The following is a 17,284-nucleotide window of genomic DNA, read 5'->3' as shown; positions in this document are numbered from 1 at the left end:
GGCTCCCGTGACTCTGGCTAAGCCGCTTTACCCTCTCAGCTTCTGCCGCATCCGCCAGGTGCAGGGGTTAAGTCAGAAAGTGTGGGAGGCGCTCAGCTAGAGCCTGGCACACAGTGGGGCCTCGGGAATCAGAAGTCCTACCCTCACGGCTGTCTAGAAAGGTCCCTTGCAGGGGCTGGAGTCAGATGGGAGGAGATGCCTCCTGGCCTGGCCCTTGGGAGCTTTGAGACAGATCAGCTGTGCCTGTGACCAGTTCTGGGCCTCAGCCTCCCCCGGGGAGCCTGAGACAGCACGAAGCCAACTCTGCGCCTCTCATGGCTGCAGAGGACTTCAGCGTCTGCGCCCTCCACTCAAGGGCGCGACTAGTGTCCACCCAACCCAGCCACCTGCCACCCAGTCTACAGAGTGTCCTGGTCCCGCCACCAGCTGAGCCCCTTCTTTGCCCTCAACCCACAGGCTGGGGGTGGTGGGGGGCGGTGGGGGACAGCCAAAGAGAGAGCTCTGGGGACCAGCGGCTCCAGAAAGGGTACAGGCCCCCAGGAGGTCGAGCCCCCTCTTCCCTCTCAAGCTGCAGACACTGCAAGAAAAAGGAGGAAGCGTTGAAGTTCTCATTTCGTACCCCCTTCCCTTTCACACCGGCGTTCTCTTCTGGCTGCCTCCTTCACCCAGCTTTCCCTCCCCCCACTGTGCTCCAGAACCATGAGTCCTTCCCCCTTTTAACTGACCCCAACACCCGCACCCCCATCCTTTGAGCTGCCCTGACCGCTGCTGTAGACGACAGATGTTTCTGTGCAGCCCTTCCAGGCCTGCCTCTGTCTGAAAAAGGCAGCAGGCAGGGCGCGGGCGCTGGAGAGCTGCAGGGAGATCTGGATCCGGGTTGCTCGGCACCTCAGCGTTCTCCTGAGCTAGAACGGGGCGGTGGTGTTCCCCTTTCGTTCCCCTTTCGAGGGCTGGGCCCGGGGATGGAAGCGGGCTCAACAGTGGCAATGCTGGGGGGCCCCTAATTCTAGCATTTCCTGCCGACGGGAATGTGGACACCGAGGCTGCGGGAGAGAGATTTCTGAACGGGCACAAATTTGTTGAATTCATTCATTTATTGAGCACTTGCTAGGTGACCTTCTGGCCAGCCCTCCATTCTAGGGACACATGGCCACATGGGGTGGGGGGCATGACCTCGGGTGCCCCTTGGGGGGGGTCTTTTGAATCCCAGCTCCACCATTCACCAGCTGTGGGATCTTCAGCAAGGCCCTTGGCTTCTTTGAGACTCAGTTTCCTCATCTGTAAAATGGGGATCAGATCAAGGGTCCCCATTCCTTAGGAGTGTTCATCTCTATGAAGTACTTGGATCCTTGCCTGGCAAAGAGTAAGTGCTGAATAATTTGTTAGCCACTAATGTAATTATACCGATGGGCATCCCCAAGACTCACCCAGGCCTAGGACTGACAGTCACCCAAGGGCCAGAGCCCACATGGCTGTTGACTAGGCATTGTCTCCTCCATTGTACTGCTTTCCACTTCTTCGAGAAATGCACCACCCCACTGGGTGCATAGCCCCCGGAGCTAGGGTCTGGACTGGAGTCCTTCTTGGGGCGCTCTGCAGTGCCCTTCCCCCTTTCCCCCAGAGAGCAGTCCCAAAGCTTTTCTAACAGGACATGCAGAGCAGGCACGAAACCCCCAGTGCCTGCCACCTGCCTTCACCTCTGGTCCCCATTTCAAACCCAGCCTTTGGGAGAGTGGGGAAGCCCCACCTCCAAGGTCCCAAGGGCAAATCTCCTCCATAAGGGGAATTGCTATCCAGGAGAAAGAGCGGTGTTATGAAGGGTTTTGTGGGATGAAGAGGAGTTCTACCGGTGACCCCCAGAAGAGGGTTTTGTGTTAGAGGAATATGGACACCCAAGGCCAGAGAGGGTGAAGGCAGGGCTCCTCCGTGACATTCTGTAGTCCATCTACCTCACCCCTAACACCCTGGGGAGGGGGGCTCCTGCTGCCCTCTAGGAGACGCGCCCCTTCTCCAGCTGAGAGGTGCATTTATTCTGCTTTGTGAATATGAACATTTTCAATTCTACATTCAGGACTGCTGTTCATTCATTCATTCATTCAGCGTACAGGACTTGACCCCACGCGGTGCGCTAGGTCTCCTTCTGGGTGCTGGGGATACAGTGGGAACAAGGACAAAGTGCTACCCTCAGTTTGCTGACATTCTAGTGGGGCAGGGCAGACAAAAAGCAAATACACAAATAATTACATAGTAGAACCTCAGACAGGGATTAAGGAGGAGGCAGGAGGAACAAGTAAGGGTCAGAGAGTGACCAGCAAGGGGGGTGGTCTGAGACCTGCAGAAAGTGAGAGATGGAGCCTTTTCACAATCTGGGGGGAGAGTTTCCAGACGGACGGAACAGGATGTACCCAGGCCCTGGTGTGGGAAAGAAGGGGGTTTGTTTCAGGAGGATCAGTGTCACTGGGCCACGTGCCAGGAGAGGACAGAGGAAGGTAATGTATGGGGGGGCACAAGGACTAAAGTTATTTCAAGTCTGACAGTGAGGAGTGTGGAGAGAGTCTAGTTTGGGCTTTAAACAACTCCTGGCTGTTGCCTGGAGGGCACATTGGAGAAACAGGCTTAGTAGCTGCATTCCCTTTTCCAAAGCACCCTCATTCCTGTCCTTTTTTGGAAGGGTCAGCCTGTCCCAGGGTGTGTGGAACAGAGGGAAAAGCAAGGACTTTGGAGCCAAACAGATGGGGACTAAATCTTGGTAGGGTGACCTGGGACAGGCTCCCCTCCCCTCTGAGCTGTTTCCTCATCAGGGAGTGGGAAGGGGTTAAGAGAGTGTAAGTCCCAGCCTGTGTGAGACACAGGGGGGCCTCCTGCAGCCCCAGATAAGTCTCCTTCTGGCTTTGCTCTTCCTTCCTCTTCCCATCTACCTCTCTTTTTCAGGGAAAGGGACCCTGACCATCACAAGGAAGATGAGGGAGGGGGGCCCTGTCCGCTAGGGAAACCAGCCCCAGGCAGAGGTGACAGTTTGTGCCTGTTGGACTTACAGAGACACTTAAGTTCCCCCCAAGGTGAGACAGGGACAGGGATGGGTAGATCTGAGGAGGCCAGTTTGGACTCCTGTCCCAGGAGCTAGCTAAGAGGGGTCATCTGCGGACAGACCACTAGCCTGGGATCTGGTAGGGGCATGTTCCCATTTCTATTTTTAATAAGGAGGCTCAGCAGGCCCCAGAGGTGTTCACCGAAAAAAGTGGGTTGGCTGGGGCCTTCCACGCGCCCCTCCAAACACCGCTGCTGTATTTACATTGTTCATCACGAGCGTGTAATTTTGTAACCTTTAAAAAGAGGCACGTGAATATATCGACTGTCAGACCGGATACTGTATTTCGGAGTCGGGGGTGGACTGGGGCACCTGGATGTCTGCGCTGGGCTCCGTCCAATCCTGACAATCCCGAGGGCACGGCCAGAGGAGCAGGACCGGAAAGGCGCCCCCCCAACCCGCACCCACGGCCCACCCCGCAACCCGCACCCACGGCCCCTCCGACCCCCAACCCTATCTCCGCCCCTTCGCCCGGGAGGGACCGGGAGCCCGAAGGGCGGGGCTCGCCCAGGCACCGCCCCTGCGCTCCCCTAGCTCCAGCGATCGGGGCCTCCGGGGCCCACTCGCAGTCTCCCGCCCCGCCCCTCCGCGCGTGACCTCGGCCCCGCCCCCGCGAGCCCCCGCCCCCCCGCCCCCCGTCCCCGGCTCCTCTGTCACTTCCTGATTCCCGCTTCCTGCTTCCCAGAGACCGGGATCCGGAGCCGCCCGAGGCCGGTGCCGCAGCCCCCGGCGTCCCCGGTGAGCGCGGCGGGCCGGAGCTGGGAGCGCGAGCGCGGGACCGGGCGGGGCTGCGGGGCGGAGCCGCGAGAGGCTGGGGTGGGGGGTCGCGAGTCCGAGGAGCCCTTACCCTCCGCGGCGCTCCACCCTCAGCCCCAACTCCCTGTGGCCGCCCAGCGTTTCCCCCTCTAGGTTCACCTTGGACCCCGCTCCGAGGACGCCCTGGGATGCTCTGCGGCCAGGAGCGGCATCCTGATCCCCCGCCCAGTCCCTGCCAGGCCCCCTGGGCCGGCCTGGGGCTCCCTGCAGCTCCCTGCACATTTCTGCAGCCGCTGCACATTCCCCCGGGCTCAGAACTCGGGCCTAGCGCGGCTCCACACGGGAGACCTTTCCCCATCACCCAGCTTCCAAATCCTGGGCAGGAAGGAGCTCGTTTGGAACTGACTCGGACCCACAGAGGAGCTAAGCTTGCCCTGGCTTCCGCACCTCCCACCTCCCCCACACATACCAGAGCCGGGGAGGCGCCTGGCTAGGGTCCTGGAAAGCCCCTCTGGACTCAACAGTGTGGGCCTTGGGTCAGTTCACTGCCCCCCCACCTCGATGCCCCCTTGATGGGTGGCAGGGTCTGCACCTGTGACCGCGTTCTGTAACTGTGAAAACTGAAAGCCAAGACCCGGTGGAGTCCTCCCCACCGCCCTTGCCCTGGGAGGGTTGAGGGCTGTTGGGATGGGTGAGGGCTGATGGAAGCCTCCCTGCCCTGCAGACATGTCCTTCCGCAAAGTGGTCAGACAGAGCAAATTCCGGCACGTGTTTGGACAACCAGTCAAGAATGACCAGTGCTATGAAGATATTCGAGTGTCCCGTGTCACCTGGGACAGCACCTTCTGCGCCGTCAATCCCAAATTCCTGGCTGTGATCGTGGAGGCCAGCGGCGGGGGTGCCTTCCTGGTGCTCCCCCTGAGCAAGGTGGGCTCTGTGAGGGCTGGGGTGAGGACTGGAGACAGGCCACACCTGCCAGACCTCACTTTCCGTAACTCGCCCATCCCTACTCCACTGTGGACAGGTGTCACGATTCAGATTTATTGCCTAAAAGAGGTGTTAGCCCGGATGGAGAGAGGTTTACTACCACAGAGTCAGGGTCAGAGGCAACAAAGATTTCCTTCTCCCCCTTGACTGCCCCTCTCGTGCCCGCAGACGGGCCGCATTGACAAGGCCTACCCGACGGTGTGTGGACACACTGGACCCGTCCTGGACATCGATTGGTGTCCCCACAACGACGAAGTCATTGCCAGTGGCTCAGAGGACTGTACAGTCATGGTGAGGCACGGGGCTGTGGTTGGGCCCGGGTCACAGGTGTGGCTCAAGGCTGCCAGCAGCCGGGGCCAAGCAGAGGCCTCAACTGGCTTCTCCCCCGCAACCCCCACGCCCCACAGGTGTGGCAGATCCCGGAAAACGGGCTCACCGCCCCGCTCACAGAGCCAGTGGTGCTGCTGGAGGGACACACCAAGCGAGTGGGCATTGTCACCTGGCACCCGACGGCCCGCAACGTGCTGCTCAGCGCAGGTCCGCCCCGCCCGCCCCGCCCCCTCTGCGCAGCTCCAGAACCCACACCCTCTCCCAGGCCCACCCGACAGGGGGCCGGGTGTGGCGCCTGGAGGGTGGTCCGAGCCCGCCCAGTGCCCTGATGGCCCCTGCCCGGCAGGCTGTGACAACGTGGTGCTCATCTGGAACGTGGGCACGGCGGAGGAGCTGTACCGCCTGGACAGTCTGCACCCCGACCTCATCTACAACGTCAGCTGGAACCGGAACGGCAGCCTCTTCTGCTCCGCCTGCAAAGACAAGAGCGTGCGCATCATCGACCCCCGCCGGGGCACCCTGGTGGCGGTGCGTGGCCCCGGACGCCTGGGGGGCGGCAGCGGACAGGCCAGGGGGCTCTGTCGGCTGCCGCACTGACCACTCTGCACGCCCCCCTCCTGTCCCGGATAGGAGAGGGAGAAGGCTCACGAGGGGGCCCGTCCCATGCGGGCCATCTTCCTGGCAGATGGCAAGGTGTTCACCACGGGCTTCAGCCGCATGAGCGAGCGGCAGCTGGCGCTGTGGGACCCGGTGAGTAGCCACGGGCAGCCTGAGGGTCAGGCTTGGTTGAGACTTGGACCCCCACCTGGGCAAGGAGGTAGGAGTCACCCTGGAGAGGTGTGTGGGTCCGCGGTGCTCAGCCTGGCACCTGAGGCTCTCGGGACCTGGAACGCTGCCAGCCTCTTCTGTGTGCCCCTCGCCCTCCAGCCTCCCCTGCTGCCTCGCATCCTCCAGGCCCTCGCCAGCACTGTTCTTGCCAGTTGAAAGCCCTTCCCTCCTTGGCTTGCCTGTTCCCATCTGGTGGCCCTTTGGGGCCCAGTGCAGAGGCCCTCCCCTCCAGGAGGCCTCCCAGCCCTTCTCCTGAAGTGTTCTGTCCCACAGCCCTGCGCTGCTGTGTAGTGGCCTCCGTGGGTCCCTCTGAGACAGGGTAGTGCTGCCTGGCACCCCCCTGCTCGCACATGGTGGGGACTAGAGGCCTGGAGTGGCCCAGGAAAGTGGGATCTTGGGAGTGGAAGGAATCCAGGAGGGTGGGAGAAAACCCATCTGGCATTGGTGGGGGCCGTGCCAGCTGGCATGGGAGGCGGCCTGGGGCCAGCCCTGATGGGCCTGGATGGTGAGGAGAGGGAAAGAAGATTCCAGCCTGGCCTCACTGCCCACCACCCCATGTGGCAGGAAAACCTTGAGGAACCCATGGCCCTACAGGAACTGGACTCGAGCAACGGGGCGCTGCTGCCCTTTTACGACCCAGACACCAACGTGGTCTACGTCTGCGGCAAGGTGGGGCCAAGCAGGGCAGATGGGCAGGGGGGTAGCAGGCAGCCCGCTTGGGTGCTGACCCCTGCCGCCTCCCCTCCGCAGGGCGACTCCAGCATCCGGTACTTCGAGATCACAGATGAGCCCCCTTATATCCACTTCCTGAACACTTTCACTAGCAAGGAGCCCCAGAGGGGCATGGGCAGCATGCCTAAGAGGGGCCTGGAGGTCAGCAAGTGCGAGATCGCCCGGTAAGAGGGGCCTCCCACGTGGCTGGCTGCACAGGGCTGAGTCGTCCCCCATCAGCTGTGGCTGGCCAGGGTGAGCAGTCAGATCTTGGGAGGCTGCTGAAGAGCAGGAATCGGCCGGCAGCAGGGCCAGGGTCAAGGTCGGACTATGGAGGGCTTGGGATGGGGCCCAGAAGTGGAGAGTGCAGGGGAGCCCTCGAGGGGCAGGTACCACCCACGGTTCCTCCCTCCCTTCCCTTTCCCAGGTTCTACAAACTGCACGAGCGCAAGTGTGAGCCCATCGTCATGACTGTGCCAAGAAAGGTGAGGCCACCTGGTGCCCTGCCCACCCACTCCCTTCCCCAGCAGACGGGCCACACGGTGGGGACCGGGCGGAGGCCTGTGAATGGGACGTGGTTGAGTGTGGATGTGGTCAGTGGGCTGGACGGATACCAGCACGCCTTTGGGTCACTGCCAGGCATAGGGCTGTGCCAGGCGTAGGGCTGTACCAGGCGTGGGACAAGGAGTGAGACAGGGTGAGCTGAAGCCCCACTCTGGAAGAGCCGCGGGAGGCGGACAAGTGCCGGGCAGGCCTGGAGGGCTCCCTATGGCCAGAAAGGCAGGACCCGACAACATGGCTGTGGGGGTGGCCCTCCAGCAGTGGGTCTAGGCCAGGCAAACGGCACGGAGGGAAGAGTGGACAGAGGGACGAGAGCCTGGCTGCTGCGGAGACTCCCACGAAGAGGGGAGCAGCCCACATGTGGCCGGGCCTCCGATGCCCAGCCTTGAACCCTGGAGGAGCCTCATTCTTCGGCCGGTGCTCACCGAGTGAACCTTCCAGCATGCCACGCGCCTCCCAGGGAGGAGAGCTGTGAATGAGGCTGGCGGGGTTTACCATCTGTGGGACACAGGGCTTCCAGAATCCCATGAAGCCACGTGGCTGACCCCTGCTTAGGAGTGTGGGGAAGGTTTCTGAGAGAGTTGGTGGCCTCGCCCCGAAGGGAAGTGAAACGAGAGATTTGTGCTTTACAGAGGCCACGGGGGCCAAGGCGTGGGAGGCTGGGTTGACAGGGCGCAGGCGTGGAGGCTGAGAGCGATAAGAAGGTGGCTACCCAGGGTCCAGACAAGATGACCCTACCACGGGGCAACCCCGGCTGATCCGGACCTCCCCCGCCCCCCCGCCCAGTCGGACCTCTTCCAGGACGATCTGTACCCTGACACGGCCGGGCCTGAGGCGGCCCTGGAGGCAGAGGAGTGGGTGAGCGGGCAGGATGCCAACCCCATCCTCATCTCCCTGCGGGAGGCCTATGTGCCCAGCAAGCAGCGGGACCTGAAGGTCAGCAGGCGCAACGTGTTATCCGATAGCCGGCCTGCCGCGGCTCCCAGCTCGGCCCGCCCGGGGGCCACCGGCTCTGCTGCGTCCGTCCATACGACCGTCTCCAGCGGCAGCCTTGCCGGAGCCATGGTACGTGCCCCCCGGGGCCCTGGTCTGCGGGTGTGTGTGCCTGAACCCTTCCTGGGCCAGGGCCTCTGTTGACCGGGGGAGGGCCGCAGCTGCGCACCCCCTGACTCCTGCTCCCACCGTCCCTGCAGGAGGCTGGGAAGCTGGAGGAGGTGATGCAGGAGCTGCGGGCCCTGCGGGCGCTGGTCAAGGAACAGGGGGAGCGCATCGGTCGCCTGGAGGAGCAGCTCGGCCGCATGGAGAACGGGGACGCATAGGACCACAGGCCCGGGGGTGCCGCGCCCCTCACTTCCTCCTCCTCCATGCCCTCCTCACCCAGCCTCTGCTGGCAAGTCACACCACTAGCTGGCTGCCCCCTGCCCCCTGCCCGGGGCCTCTGGGCCAGGTTCAGGGACAGTCCACACTGACCCATCCTGTGGGCCTGGGCCAGAGCCACCGCCTGGCTCTTGTCATTGTCACTGTGGAGGATTTTTGTATCAAGGCAAGCTTATACTCTGAGGGACCATCTCCCCCCACTCCCTGCTCTCTTCCTGGAGGATGTGGGAGGGACAAGCTCTATATTTTCATTCCAAATAAAATTCTCTTTCTAAAAGCCAGGTTTGCCCTTTGCAAAGGGTCGGGTTGGGAAAGGAAGTCTAGAGCACTGGGGCGATGAGGGCAGCCCACAGGGATCACAGATGCGAGAAGGGTCTGGGGGCCAAGGGCTTCCCCCCCACCAAGTTATTGCTTCCCTGAATTCCGCCAGCTAGAGGAACTGTGGCCCCAGGCGTGCGGACGCCCAGGACTGCATGGGCTATGACCTGGTGCCTGGGGCCTCCCAAAGGAGGCCTGGCCAGAGGCTTCACAGCCCTGGCCTCATCCAGTGAGAGATCTGTGAGGCTCTAGCGTGGGTTAGCGGGTTAGGGTGGTCCCGAGAGGCCCGCGGCCCCCAGCGGGGGCCTATGGCAGGGAGGGCTGGGTGGGGTACGTGGGCAGGAAGCGGAAGCGCCCAGGGAGCCCCAGCTGCAGTGAGCACGCCAGAGCTCACTTCCACTCAACGCGGCCAGAGCTGGTGGCAGGCGCCCAGGCACCGAGGCCGGCGGACTGATGGTGAGCACGGGAGCCTGCCGGGTCCTGCGGTGGGGGCCCCAGGAGGTCAGAGAATGTCTGGGCCCTGGGCGCTAAGGAGGGATCCCCGCACTGGGGCCCAAGAGCAGAAGCAATCAGTCAAGGGCAGAGATGGCAGACCCAGGGCAAGCATGGGGCAGAAGCTGGGCCTTCCTCTCACCTTGCCTCAGAGGCGGGCCCCTCTGGGACTCAGGGTGTGCCCCCAGCACCCCTCTCCAGGCCTGGCCCCGCTTCAGGAACCTCTGATAGACCCTCTCACCTGTTCTGCTGGTGAGCTGGGACCTGGGCACAGAACCTACCTGCATCCCTGAAGCCTGAGCGAACAGAGCCAGGGGAGAAGGGGAGGCTTGCCCGAATCTCGGCCTCCCTCCCCCGCCACCTCCCACCTGCCTTGTTCCGACCGCAGGCTTCCTCTGGTAGCGGCACCCGCCTCCCCCAGCCCCAGGCCCTGCAAGCCTGAGGCCCCCAGGGACCGGAGTTGAACGGAAATGCTGCAGCTGGGGCAGCCCGTGGGTGGGAGAGGAGGAGGGGCTTCAGGGACGCCCCTCCCCCCAGACCTGACCAAGTGGAGGGTAATCAGTTGTCTGAGTCGGCCCCTCCATTCCCATGCCTCAGGAAGAGCAGATTCCCTCCCTCCCTCCCTCTGCATCTAGCGCCCGCGCAAGCGTCAGTCTTGACACGTCTGACCAGTGTTTGCTGAGCACCTACTGTGTGTGCCAGAAATGGTAGTGCTTAAGCCTGAAAGATGGCTGTGCCCTTGCCGCTTCTCTGCTGGGGCAGATGAGGCAGGCTGTGTGAGGAGTACCAGGGTGAGGAAAGCAGAGCCAGGCTGGGCCCGGCTGCAGAGGAGCGAGGCCGGGCAGTACTTCAGGCCAAGGTGAGCCGGCAGCAGTGTGGCTCTTGGGGGATGGAGCATCCTGGGTGGAGGGCACCGGCTCATGGAACGCACCTGGGGTGGCAAAGGCGGGAGTCAGAGGCTCCGGAGCCACAGCTCAAAGGACCAGGGCCTTGTAGACCCAGTAAGAACGTGGGCCCTTCTGCTCACTGGTCCCCATTTTGCCCAAGAGGCAGCTGAGGACCCAGTCACGCGGCCTGACCACCCCCAGCCCCGGTGACATGCCCCCGCCTGTCTCCCCACAGGACCTGCCCTGTGCCCTAGGGCTCGGGACACTGCTGGCCCTGCCGGGGGTCCTGGGCTCGGGCGGCAGTGCCGAGGACAGTGAGGGTTCCAACTCCGTCACTGTCGTCGTGCTGCTGCTGCTGCTCCTGCTGTTGGCCACCGGCCTGGCGCTGGCCTGGTGCCGCCTCAGCCGGGACTCGGGGGGCTACTACCACCCGGCCCGCCTGAGCGCCGCGCTGTGGGGCCGCACCCGCCGCCTCCTCTGGGCCAGCCCGCCGGGCCGCTGGCTCCGGGCTCGGGCCGAGCTGGAGTCGCCCGACGAGGACCCCGAGCAGCCGCAGGACACGCAGGATGTGGAAGAGGACTACCACCTGGCCGGCGGCCTGGAGGAGGCAGAGTCCCTGGAGGAGGAGCAGCAGGCAGGAGAGGGGCCCGGCCCCCAGCAGGCCCCGGAGCCAGCTGACGAAGCACGTGACAATAACATCGAAGCGGGCCTGGGCCTCAGATCCCAGGGGCCGGCGGGCTCAGGGGGCAGCGCTGAGGCCCTGCTGAGCGACCTGCACGCCTTCGCCGGCAGCGCGGCCTGGGACGACAGCGCCGAAGCGGCGGGGGGCCAGGGCCTCCACGTCACCGCTCTGTAAGAGCCAACGGGCTGGACCACCCCTGTCACCGTATCTCTGTGTCCCGAGCTGTCCCGGACCCAGCATCACCCACACCCCCTCCCCGTGAAGAGTCTCAAACGATCGCTCCCCCAGCAGTTCTGTCCCCAAAGCTCTGCGGCTCTGTCCCCACCAGGAAGGGACACTGGGCAGCCATCTGAAATAAAACCCCTCCAGCCCCGACGCTCTGTGGTCCTGTAGTGACCCTCCCCGTCTCTGAGCAGGGGCTCCTCCTGATACAAGCCGCCCGCCCGCAATCCTGCCCCCAGAAGTCCAAGGAAGAGCCAGGTCAGTGCCAGGTCAGTGCCATGATTCACTATTTTAATTCTTCAAGGGCACAGCTCAACTGCAGGCCAGTTGGGCGGCAAGGCCACTCCCCTGACAGCCAGAGCCTGTGGCCCTTTGTGGGCTTGGTTCGGGGGGACAGCCACCCCCAGCAGAGACACGCTCACTCCTGTACCCCTAGACCCATCTCCAGGTCTCTCGACCTGGCCCAGGGTCCCTCCTGCCCTCAGAGTCCCCCATCCTCTTAGCGTCCCGGGCGCCCACGGCCCCTCTTAGACTTCTTGGTCCCTGAGGGGGGTCGGATGGGGAGGGGAGCAGAGCTGGAGGGCGGTGGTGGTGGGAGAGGGGCGAGAGAGGGCTCCGTGGGCTCCAGTGGGCCAGAGCTGGGCCGGAATCCCTCAAAGGGCGAGAACTTCAGGGGGCTGCGGGGAAAACCAAGGCTGAGTCAGCCTGGACCGCCCCTGGGCTCAGAGGGCCAACACTGCCCAGCCTGCCCCACCTAGGCACAGAGGCTGCAAGGTCAAGTGCCCAGCCAAGCAGCCCCTGCCACAAGGGGTCCCCGGGGTGGGTGGGAAAACACAGACGAGCACCAAGAGGCAGCCCTAGGGTGGGCAGCAGAGCCAAGCCCGAAGCGGCCTCCCACCCCAGCGGCACACCCTCCCCTGTGCTCTGCGGTACCTGACCGGGGTCCGGGGGCTGCTGTTGAGGCGCCTGGGGGAGCGCAGCTTAGGCTGAAAGGAGAAGCCCTCCTTGATGCTGTCCAGGACGGAGGGGGCCACATATGTGAAGCCCTGGGGGGACGGATGGCACTCAGTGTCCGCCACTCCTTCACCACAATCCTGCCCAGGCCCCCGTAACCCTCAGGCCACCCAGGACCTCACCAAGAAAGCCTGGTCGGCGCTCTCGCTGAGGCCCGTGTCGTCGGGACTGTCCACTGGCGTCTGCCGCGTGAAGTGGGTGTCGAACTGGCTCACGTCCTCCTCTGACTGCTGTGGGCAGACCCGGGCGGCAAGGAGGGATCAGGGGGCATCCGAGATGGGTCCTCCACCTGCCCCCGGACCAGCGGGTCCTCCACTTACCAGAGACGGCCTGATAGGAGGGTCGACGCGGCAAGCCAGGAGGTCGTCCCAGTTAATTTGCCGGAAGAAAGGGTGCCTCTGTGGGTACAGGGCCCCCAAGCACCCCGTCATTTCCACCTCCTTGGCTCACAGAGAAACTCCCTGTACCCTAAGGCCTTGCCTGCCTCCTGGCGCCTTTGGGGGCTCCGCCCTGCCCCCTCCTGGGGCTCCCAGACCCACCTGCACATCAGCAGCGTCCCCGGGGCCACCCCCAATCCGCTGGCTGGGATTCCGTTTCAGAAACTGCAGGGCAAGGGCAGAGGGTGAGGCTCTAGGGGAGATAAACTGACTGTGTGTTCCTCCAGGTTCCTCAGGGCGGGCTGGGTGAGGAAAGGTGAGAGACTGTGTGTGTGTGTGTGTGTGTGTGTGTGTGTGTGTGCGCGCGCGCGCGCTGGGGGAAGGGCCTCCGGAGTGTGGTCCCCACCTACGGACAACCTTAGGCCTTCCAAGGTTTGGTGTGAGGGGCCGTTCCGCATGAAGCATTCACAAAGGCACCCGGTCACAGGCATCACTCCAGGGCCCTGCCGTGGGGTCCGATCTCTGAGCCTGGCCGCCCACTTTTACCCCCAGTGAATGCCTTCTCAATGGGAGAACAACTAGCTCACCGTGAGTGAACGTTCGGCTGATTAGGACCCAGGACTAGGGATCTGTGCAACAAGGTCAGCAGCTGGTGTGCAACAGAGTGAGCGCCCCAGCTCGGCACTGTGGACCCCAAAGCCAGGGCACCTTCATCCCCAAGGCATACTGTGCCGGCAGGGAGCCCAGAGAAACTCAGGATTCCAGGCAGGGCCTAAAAGACACTGGGGCCTAGGGACCACGGACAGAGGGAACGCACCTTTTTGACAAGGTCCCGGGCATCCGGGGTGAGGTAGGGGGGCAGCGCCAGCTTCCCTTTGATGATCTTGTCCATCGTCTTCTTCCGGTTCTCTGCCGTGAAGGGAGGCTGGAGAAGGCAGGGGGTGGGAGGAGACTTGCGGGCCTCCCCCCGGCCCTGGCCCAGCCCCGGGAGGGGGACCCCCTCCCACCACCCTCCCCCACCACCCCAAGGAGGCTGGACTTGCCGAGCCGGTGAGCATGTCATACATCAGGGCGCCCAGGCTCCACCAGTCCACCGCCCGGTTGTGGCCACTGCGCACCAGAATCTCAGGGGCCCTGGGGGCCAGGGGAAACCATCGGTCGGGCTGGGCCCTTCCCGCCAGTCGTCCCAATCCCTGGTCCCAGCCAGCTGCCGCTTACATGTACTCAATGGTGCCACAGAAAGTGTGGGTGACCGCATCCTCGTGGATTGACTCCTTGCAGAGTCCGAAGTCCGTCAGTTTGATGTGGCCTGAGGAGGATATTGGAGTGGGGGGTGGTCAGGGCCCACCACGTGGTGCTCCTCAGCCCTCCCTGCAGGTTCCCACCCGGCAGGTGCAGGTGCACGGGCGGGGGAGGGGCACATGCATGCGCACCCTGGCTGTTGAGCATGATGTTCTCGGGTTTGAGGTCCCGGTAGATGATGCCTTGGGAGTGCAGGTGGCCCAGGGCCAGTGTGATCTCCGCCAAGTAGAAACTGCAGAGACAGGACAGGGTGAAGGCAAGGGTAGGTGTGGGGCTGTGCTCGGGGTGAAGGGAATCCCTGCAGCCCCTCTAGAGAGGCAGGTAGTACCACCTACCAGGCTGTGTCTTCCAGGAAGATGCCCTCTCGCTCCAGATGCGTGAAGAGTTCACCGCCTGTGACACAAACACGTCAGCAGCTGTGTGCTGGGAACCAGCACCTTTGCTCTCGGAGTCTCGGTTTCTTCTTGGGGAGAGTGGGACTCAGAATTCCGGCCCTACCTGCCTCACAGAGTTGCCGTGGGGACTCAATTCAATTCAGCAAACATCTACCGACGCCTACTCGGTGTCTGGCCCTGTGCTGGGCGAAGCTGGGGACACAGAGATGAAGAGACCCAGCCACTGCCCTCAGGATGCTCAGTCTAATGGGGAGACAGACATGCACACAGGTGCTCTAATAGGCCAGACCGAGGCAAGGGCTCCAAGAGCTTAGTGCAAAAAATCTCACAGAGGAGGCAAAATGACTCCCAACGTGAGGGGACGCAGCCCGCGGTTAACAGTGAGAATCGAGGGGGCACTGCGAGGGACATGGGGACTGGAGCTCACAGGGCTCATCTGTGCAGATAGGACCTGGTGAGCGCCGGGGACAATTCCCGTGCTGAGACGACGGCCCTGAGAGTTCATGGAAGAAAGTGAGCTGAAGGCCTCAGGCCCAGTGAGGAGACCTGACCCGTGCCCTCCCCTCAGGAGAGTGCAGAGGATGGAGGACACTGCCGAGAATGAACCAGCGGGATCTGGGACCCGACTCGACACGGGGCACGCAGGAGAGAGGAACAGGCCGTGAACGGGTAGTGGAAATGGACAAAACAAGCCACTGGATTTCCGTACAAACCCCCGCCGTTCCCGCCCACCCCCAATACAGGTGAGGGACACAATAGGTGCTGGACAGACGTTTGCTGAATGAATGAATGAAGGCACGGATAGACACATGGATGGATGGGTATGGGGGCCCCCTAGCCATTCTACACACCACATCTCTCCGGGCTTCCCCCAGAGCTCCCAGTGCTTCCTGGCTGGTTCCCTGGCCCTGGTTCCCTGGCTGGGCCCCCGCTCATACCACTGAGGCACTCGAGGATGAGGTAGAGTTTGCCACCAGTCTGGAAGGCATAGGCCAGTTCCACAATGAAGGGGTGCTTCACTGACTCTAGAATGTTCCGTTCAGCCCGCGTGTGTGCTGTGTCCTTGGCGTTGCGCACAATTTTGGCCTGAAGAGGCGGGGATCAATCAGCAAATGGGCACCTTGGGCTCCTTTAGTCCCTCCTGCCACTACCCTTCTGCCACCGTTTATCACTCCATTGTCTCTCTCCGCAATCCTGCTGCCAGTGGTCAACCCTCTCAAGGACCGACTTATCCTCTAGAGGTACCTCTCCACCTGGCACTAATGACATTTCGGGCAGGTAATTCTTTGCCGTGGGTGCTGTCTCGTACACTGCAGGATGTTGAACAGCCGCCCTGGCCTCTACCCACTGGATGCCAGTAGCGCCCTATTTATTTAGTTGTGACTCAGAAACATAAAGGCAAAATTGCCCACGGCTGGGAATTACTGCAAAACAACATAACCACAACTGACAATAAACCAGCCAATGCCCAAGCCAGGGGCCAGGTCCTCCACCGCGTTCACTACCGTCTTCCGGAAGCCTGAAGTCGTGCCTGGAGAACGGCGGCCACCAAGCAAGGATGTGTTGGCTGAACACATGACTCACCTTCCTCAGGACTTTCATGGCATATATTTTGCCCGAGTTGGTGCCTTGCACCTTTCGCACTTGGAACACCTGTAGGGCAGGGGAGACAGGATCAACCTCCCTCTCCACATCCTTCCTTCAAAAAGCTCCACCCTGAAGCTCTGGCACTGAGACCCAGAGGCCGAGGCCCGCCCAAGGGTGAGGCAGTAAAGACCTCGTCTGATTCTGAGAGGCTCTGTCTTTCCCTCCTTTACGTTTTTACCGCAGTGTTCTATGGAGGCTCGGCTGATTTATAAGCCAAATTCGTTTTGAGACCCTTTGCTGCTGCAAGACAGGGGCAGGGAGACCAGGGAGGACCGAGGGCCAGTACCTTGCCATAGCCCCCCTTGCCCAGCACACGCAGCAGCTCGAAGCAGTGGGGCCCGATGCGCTCAGGGCCCAGGTTCACACTGGTCTCGGTCAGCTCCACCTCCTCACAGCGTCCCACAGGCCTACTGACACAAGAGTTAAAGGGGGCAAGGCTCCAGGACTCCCCGTGTCTCCCCCCCCCCAGGCCATACCCTCCTCCCCCAACACAACCCTCACTCACTCCAGGCCAGCCGCCCTCGACTCGGCAAGGGGACACACGTCCTGTGAGAAACCGAGGGGTAAGAGCCAAGGAAGGTACCGGGATCCACACACACACACCCCCCCCCCGCCCAACCCCGCCTCAAGCTGGACTCGTTGGCCCAGGAGAGGAGGGGTCAGGAATGGGAACTGGCGGGCGATGGGCCAGCACTGGGGAGGAGAGGCCGAGAGCAGAAAAGGGCGAACCATGGTAAGGGCTGGTGCCTGGAAGACAGGTCGGGGTGAGTGAGGGCGGGTCAGAGCTTAACAGGGGCCGGGATCTGAGACGCTCTGGCTGGGGGAAGCCAGGGCGATTCCACCGCCTGGAGGATGAGATCGGCTCCGGGATCGAGCCGCGCCCGAGAGGACCACTCACCGAGGGGCTCGACTCTGGCTCACCCTCGCTGCCTTCCTCCGTCTCCAGGTCCAGGTCAAACACGGCCGCCATAGCGGCGCGGCCCGGCGGGCCCCTCGGCCAGTGCTCCGCCGCGCTCAGACTGACAGCCCGGGGGGCGGGGTGGGGGGAAGTTGTATGTTATCACTCCGCGACCGGGACCGCGGCCGCGCGCGCCGATGACGCAGAAGCCCGCCCACCCGGGCCGACCGATTAGTAGGGTGGGGCGGAAAGATGGCGCCTGGCGCAAGGCCTCTCGGGAATTGTAGTTGCACAGTGCCGGGCTGCCGAAGCTGGTTTAACATCCTTTGACCGGACCCTCACTCTTCCCGGCACTGCTTCCCGGAAGCGGCACGGGACAAGGGCGGCCTGGAAGGCGCTCATCTTGGTTCTG

At 62.9% G+C, this 17,284-nt stretch overlaps 3 protein-coding genes across 4 annotated transcripts; 2 read left to right on the top strand and 1 right to left on the bottom strand.

The window, feature by feature from the left end:
* Window positions 1-3,629: 3,629 nt before the first annotated feature.
* On the top strand, window positions 3,630-8,915 carry CORO1B (coronin 1B). The gene is made up of 11 exons (XM_082748692.1): window positions 3,630-3,826; window positions 4,569-4,771; window positions 5,000-5,122; window positions 5,239-5,368; window positions 5,508-5,689; window positions 5,792-5,911; window positions 6,554-6,658; window positions 6,740-6,885; window positions 7,128-7,185; window positions 8,048-8,326; window positions 8,455-8,915. The coding sequence occupies exons 2-11, from the start codon at window positions 4,571-4,573 to the stop codon at window positions 8,578-8,580; spliced, it is 1,470 nt and encodes a 489-aa protein (XP_082604818.1). The 5' UTR covers window positions 3,630-3,826; window positions 4,569-4,570; the 3' UTR covers window positions 8,581-8,915.
* Window positions 8,916-9,108: 193 nt separating this feature from the next.
* PTPRCAP (protein tyrosine phosphatase receptor type C associated protein) lies at window positions 9,109-11,392 on the top strand. The gene is made up of 2 exons (XM_082748695.1): window positions 9,109-9,412; window positions 10,571-11,392. The coding sequence occupies exons 1-2, from the start codon at window positions 9,410-9,412 to the stop codon at window positions 11,189-11,191; spliced, it is 624 nt and encodes a 207-aa protein (XP_082604821.1). The 5' UTR covers window positions 9,109-9,409; the 3' UTR covers window positions 11,192-11,392.
* Window positions 11,393-11,509: 117 nt separating this feature from the next.
* On the bottom strand, window positions 11,510-17,022 carry RPS6KB2 (ribosomal protein S6 kinase B2). 2 transcript variants are annotated; one of them, XM_082748693.1, is made up of 15 exons: window positions 16,873-17,022; window positions 16,480-16,520; window positions 16,261-16,384; window positions 15,912-15,980; window positions 15,266-15,413; window positions 14,268-14,325; window positions 14,064-14,164; window positions 13,849-13,939; window positions 13,674-13,764; window positions 13,448-13,555; window positions 12,793-12,855; window positions 12,574-12,651; window positions 12,376-12,483; window positions 12,173-12,285; window positions 11,510-11,916 (listed from the first exon to the last, which is right to left on the bottom strand). In XM_082748693.1, exons 1-15 carry the CDS (start codon window positions 16,942-16,944, stop codon window positions 11,739-11,741), a joined length of 1,443 nt encoding a protein of 480 aa, XP_082604819.1. In that variant the 5' UTR covers window positions 16,945-17,022; the 3' UTR covers window positions 11,510-11,738. The 2 variants fall into 2 exon arrangements, with proteins under 2 accessions (XP_082604819.1, XP_082604820.1); XM_082748694.1 differs by having other exon boundaries at window positions 16,261-16,381.
* Window positions 17,023-17,284: the final 262 nt, after the last annotated feature.

The sequence above is a fragment of the Mustela nivalis genome (assembly GCF_964662115.1).
Source record: "Mustela nivalis genome assembly, chromosome: 9".
NCBI lineage: Eukaryota > Metazoa > Chordata > Mammalia > Carnivora > Mustelidae > Mustela > Mustela nivalis.
The sequence above is the reverse complement of the archived record's forward strand: the minus strand, read 5'-3'. Positions and strand labels throughout refer to the sequence as shown.

What these genes read in the sequence shown, in the direction of transcription:
- RPS6KB2 (XM_082748693.1), bottom strand. Translation starts at nt 16,944, where the DNA reads ATGGCGGCCGTGTTTGACCTGGACCTGGAGACGGAGGAAGGCAGCGAG. An exon ending in CCATGAAAGTCCTGAGGAAG is followed by an intron (nt 15,414 to 15,911) that starts GTGAGTCATGTG and finishes CCGCCTCTTCAG; the next exon opens with GCCAAAATTGTGCGCAACGC. An exon ending in GGGACGCTGCTGATGTGCAG is followed by an intron (nt 12,652 to 12,792) that starts GTGGGTCTGGGA and finishes CTGTACCCACAG; the next exon opens with AGGCACCCTTTCTTCCGGCA.
- CORO1B (XM_082748692.1), top strand. Translation starts at nt 4,571, where the DNA reads ATGTCCTTCCGCAAAGTGGTCAGACAGAGCAAATTCCGGCACGTGTTT. An exon ending in CAGAGGACTGTACAGTCATG is followed by an intron (nt 5,123 to 5,238) that starts GTGAGGCACGGG and finishes CACGCCCCACAG; the next exon opens with GTGTGGCAGATCCCGGAAAA. An exon ending in TGGTCTACGTCTGCGGCAAG is followed by an intron (nt 6,659 to 6,739) that starts GTGGGGCCAAGC and finishes TCCCCTCCGCAG; the next exon opens with GGCGACTCCAGCATCCGGTA.